A 5,309-nucleotide genomic window follows, 5' to 3' on the forward strand; every position below is an offset into this window, starting at 1 on the left:
TTTTTTTTTTTTTTTTTTTTTTTTTGAGACGGAGTCTCACTCAGTTATCCAGGCTGGAAGAGACTGGCATGATCATGACTTATTGTAGCCTAGGCCTCCTGGGCTCAAGTGATCTTCCCACCTCAGCCTCCCAAGTAGCTGGGACTATAGGTGTGTGCCTCTACGCCCAGCTAACTTTTTTGCTGTATTTTTTGTAGAGGTGAAATTTTGCCATGTTTCCAGGCTGGTCTCGAACTCCTGGGCTTAAACGATCCACCTGCCTCAGCCTCCCAAAGTGCTGGGATTACAGGTGTGAGCCACTGTGCCCAGCCTACGTTACCTTTCTCAGACAACATTTTTTCTTGGAGGTAATAATTGCGTTTTTAAATTTGCTTGATGTCTCTATAGAAAGGTGGTTTTCAAACTTTTTTTTTAAGCAATGGAGCTCATCAGTCTCTAGAAAGACGTGTCTCCTTCCTGAGTGCAGGACTGTGGCCACTCCCCCTTCTAAATAGGCTCCTCTATGTTCAGAATAGGTTCCGGTGATGTTGCCTAACCTGCCCCTCCTGTGTATCACCCATGGGCTGCTGGCTAGAAGCTCCTGTTATCTGATGGCCACCTATTGACTGGTTTGGTGCCTCTCAGATTTGCCTGGGCTGGGCTAGCTGCCAAACACTTAATGCAGACAGCCTTGCTCAGGGAGCACTCCAATGCAGCTTTTGAGATCAGACGGAAGGAATGACTCTGGCAGAGAGTAAGGGAGCTGTGGAAGCAGATGATACAGGGCCTATCCGCCCATGAAAAGTCTGAGCTGCAGGAGGGGAGCTGGCCAACAGTGACCAGTAGGGTTCAAGAACACTCGCTTTTGAGAATCACACCTGTGTGGAAATCCCAGCTGTGCTTTCAGCTGCTTGACCTTGGGCAAGTAGCTTAACCTCTCTGGGCCTTAATTTCCTCATATCTAATTAACAGGGTTGTTTCCAGAGTTAAAGATAATGTGTGTAACCCTAATAAATCTCAGAGTCACATGTGACCCAGCCTCTGCTTAGAGTCTCATTTTTAAAAAATCATCTTCAGCTGAGAGCAATGGCTCACGGCTTTGGAAGGCCAAAGCAGGTGGATCACCTGAGGTCAGAAGTTCAAGACCAGCCTGGCCAATACGCGGAAACCCCATCTCTACTAAAAATATAAAAATTAGCTGGGCGTGATGGTTGATGCCTGTAGTCCCAGCTACTCAGGAGGCTGAGACAGGAGAATCACTTAAACTCGGGAGGTGGAGGTTTCAGTGAGCCAAGATCACGCCACTGTACTCCAGCCTAGGCGACAGAATGAGACTCTGTCTCAAAAAATAAATAAGTAAATAAAAGCTAATGTTAAAATTTAAAAACTTTCTTTTTTATTTTATTTTTTTTTTTGAGACAGAGTCTCACTCTGTCACCCAGGCTGGAGCTCAGTGGTGCGATCTCAGCTCCCTGCAATCCTCGCCTCCCAGGTTCAAGCGATTCTTGCGGCTCAGCCTCCCGAGTAGCTGGGATTACAGGTGCCCACCGCCACGCCTGGCTAATTTTTGTATTTTTAGTAGAGACTGGATTTCTCCATGTTGGCCAGGCTGGTCTCAAACTCCTGACCTCAGGTGATCCATCTGCCTCAGCCTCTCAAAGTACTGGGATTACAGGAATGAGCCACCGTGCCTGGCCTAAAAAATTATATTCTAACAGCCCAAAAGTAATTTAAAATATATGCCAAACCTGATTACATCTTTCATAGAATATTGAAAGAGTATTCAATATTCATAGAATATTCAGTATTCATACAATATTGATATCATAACTGATATCAACACTCTCCAAATCCTTTTTCTCTATCCTCTAATTTTCCACAACATACAACATCAGTGAAGTTCTCCTGGGTCCAGCCTCTGAGGCTTTTTTCCCCTCTCTTTCTCTGCCTCATTCTGCATCTTCCTTACCACTGCCATTTTCTCCAGTCCTGTTTCTTCCTCTACCCATCCTGCCATGGCTCTGTTGCAAAAGATCAAACGATCTGGAAATGAGCCGATAGAGATGCAGGCAGGAAGTGGTGGGGAAGAGGTCATGGCAGGACACACACTCTGAAATAACTCTTCTTCATCTCACTGGGAAGTGCTAGGCATGTGCAGTAGCAAGGACTTGGCAGAAATTGGTTCTCTTCCTCCTTCTTATTCTGATGAGGAATCTGAAGGAGAGAGCGGTATGACCTCCTAGACCTCCCTCTTTTCTGACCACCTACCCACTGTTAGCAGATGGACAGTAACTGGAGAAACCTCCTTGCTTCCTCTCCTTCAAACTCCCCAAAAAAGTAGCAATGAAAAAGACCTGAGAGATGGAAGCATAGCTTCTGCCTATTCCCCCTCCCTTCTCTGCCACCTTTGTAGCCGCTAAACATGGAACAGCTCTTCCACACCCATCCACACCGCTTGTTCCATCCTTTTGTGGACTCACCCCTCCCAGGAAGTCATGGACTGAGCACCTACTGGGTACCAGGCCTGTAAGGGGCTGGAGATTCAGAGACGAGGATGACACAGACTCTGTCCTCAGTTGCTCACAGGCAAACAGAACCAAACTGCAAATCAGATCTGGTTGTGGTTTTGTTTGTTTGTTTTGAGACAGAGTCTCGCTCTGTCACCCAGGCTGGAGTGCAGTGGCACAATCTCGGCTCACTGCAACCTCCACCTCCTGGGTTCAAGCGATTCTCCTGTCTCAGCCTCCTGAGTAGCTGGGATTACAGGCGTGTGTCACCACGTCTGGCTAATTTTTGTATTTTTAGTAGAGATGGGGTTTCTCCATATTGGCCAGGCTGGGCCCAAACTCCTGACCTCAGGTATTCTGCCTGCCTTGGCCTCCCAAAGTGCTGGGATTACAGGCGTGAGCCACCGCACTCGGCTTGGTTGTGTTATGGAGGGAAGCACAGAATGCTGTGAGAGCACAGAGGAAGAGATCTTCACCCACTAAGGTATCAGGGAGGACTTTCTGGAGGAGGTGTCATCTAAGCTGTACAATAATAAGTGCTGTCATATATTGAGCATTTACTGATATTCTCTTCACTAAGTGCTTTGCTGTGCATATTGGCTCACATAATCTTCACAACAATGCTAAAAAGTAGACATCACTATTCTCATTTTAGAGAGAGGAAACTGAGGCTCAGAGAAGTTCATTAACTTTCCTAAGGCCACAACTTTCACTGCTAAAAGGTAGCAGAACTGTGATTCAAACACAGGCCTGTGTGACTCTGAAGCCTATGCTTTCAACCACAGGGTACTGTATACCGGTGTTGAAGATGTACACTGCACAAGGATGCTCGTTCATATTATGGAGAGAATGGCTTGTGTAAGAGTGTATAGGCGGACCCAGAGATTCAGGCCTCTCTGCTGACTCCCGGAGCAGCAGGAAAGAGCCTCCTCCTGATCCAAACCTGAGTCTGCCCTGGGGGAAGCAGGGAGTGTGGGCCCCAGGGAGAGTAGGTGCACCCCAGCGTCTGGGTGTGCGTGAACGGGGCAGAACGTGGGCCTGTGTGTGTGCCACCAGGGCTACTGCCCGTCAGGCTTTGGTCATTCCAGCTTAACTTTAAACACTTTTACTTCGTGCAGGGGCACCTTTTTCTCATTTGCAGAGGTGTGTATGAACGAGCAGCAGCCTGCCCCACCACGGCTGTGTGGCCTCCCTGCACTGTTCAGTATTGGGGAGGACACAGCCACAGAGCAATGTGGCCCAGCCTGACTTGGCCCATCAGGGCCCAAAGACAAAGATAAAACACAGGTGATTCCTCCAGGACATTCCAGTCCAGTTGAGAGGCCCAGAAAAAAGGCACTCCATTCAAGGCCACCCCAGGGCCATCAAACTAATCTTCTGTCTCTCTCTTTCTTCTCTGCAGACAGGCAGGATTGAGCCCAACTACCCCAAGGTCTGCGGCCACCAGGGCAATGTGCTGGATATCAAATGGAACCCCTTCATTGACAACATCATTGCCTCGTGCTCGGAGGACACGTCGGTGAGCGGAGGGGTGCTCCTGGAGGAGGGGGGGCTCAGGCCCTTCCCTGCTTCCTCGGGAGGCCTCTCTTCCTCCCCTCCCCTCCTCCTTCACCCTTTGCCCTTCTTTTCCTCCTCTTTGTCATCCTTCCAGCAAGCCCTACGATGGGGATGGGATGGGAGCTAGGAAAGAACCAAGGGAAAAAATCTGTGCTGGATTCCACAGATCTGTGTTTTCAGTGTGATTGAGCTTGGAGGTGTTGCTTTTGTAGGTGAGAATTAGAATTTAAAAATTAAGGGTGTGATTCAGCATTCGTCTATGCTCTCTAAAGAAGGGCAAGGGAAAGAATATGAACAAGGAGGGAGGGAGAAAAGGAAGGAACTGGATGGGCGTGAGGAAAGGAGCGCCTGTTCTTTGCAGCCTGGGCAGGGTAAATCTACCCTCTGGTTTGTCCTCTCTGAGTCGTGGTTTCTAGGAAAGGAGACTTAGCTGAGAGAAGAGTCCTGACTTTTCCAAGGACCCACACTGGTAACCCAAAATTTGAACTCCATGTGTCCCAGCATTCAATGAGAAGAGAGAAGAAACAGGAGAAGGGAGATAAATAAGAGAGATCAGGGAGGAGACAAAGAGAACAGGGAGAGAAGAGATAGGAGAAATGGAGACGGGAGGGAAAGGGGGAAAGAGATAATTTAGAGAGGAGGATAAGGAATCCAGGGAAAGTGGCCTGGGCACAGTGGGTTCATGCCTGTAATCCCAATGCTTTGGGAGGCCAAGGCAGGAGGCTCACTTGAGGCTAGGAGTTTGAGACAGCCTGGGCAACATAGTGAGACTCCCATCTCTACAAAAAAATTGAATTAAAAAAAAAAAAAACTAGCTGAGTGTGGTGGTGCACACCTGTAGCCCCAGCTACTAGGAAGGCTGAGGTGGGAGAATCACTTGAGCCTGGAAGGTCAAGGCCGCAGTGAGCTGCGATTGCACCACTGTACTCCAACTTGGGTGACAGAATGAGACCCTGTCTCAAAAAAAAAAGAGTTCGAGCGTGGTGGCACATGCCTATAATCCCAGCACTCTGGGAGGCTGAGGCAGGTGGATCATTTGAGGTCAGAAGTTCAAGACCAGCTTGGCCAACATGGTGAAACCCCATCTCTACTAAAAATACAAAAATTAGCCAGGCGTGTTGGCCTACCCCTGTAATCCCAGCTACTCGGAAGGCTGAGGCAGGAGAATCACTTGAACCTGGAAGGCGCAGGTTGCAGTGAGCTGAGATCGCACCACTGCACTCCATGCATTCCAGCCTGGGCGACAGAGCAAGACTGCCTAAAAAA

The 5,309-nt window shown here is 48.6% G+C and overlaps 1 protein-coding gene across 3 annotated transcripts in view; it reads left to right on the forward strand.

Moving 5' to 3' along the window:
• The window catches only part of CORO2B (coronin, actin binding protein, 2B), a 119,019-nt gene that overhangs the window by 82,696 nt on the left and 31,014 nt on the right, over positions 1-5,309 (forward strand). For all 3 annotated transcript variants that reach the window (XM_011968785.1, XM_011968795.1, XM_011968777.1), the window contains exon 3: positions 3,889-4,005. In XM_011968785.1, the coding sequence (XP_011824175.1) occupies positions 3,889-4,005 (117 nt within the window). The remainder of the gene's footprint in view (positions 1-3,888; positions 4,006-5,309) is intronic.

Source organism: Mandrillus leucophaeus, unplaced genomic scaffold, assembly GCF_000951045.1.
Source record: "Mandrillus leucophaeus isolate KB7577 unplaced genomic scaffold, Mleu.le_1.0 Scaffold12, whole genome shotgun sequence".
NCBI classification, from domain to species: Eukaryota; Metazoa; Chordata; class Mammalia; order Primates; family Cercopithecidae; genus Mandrillus; species Mandrillus leucophaeus.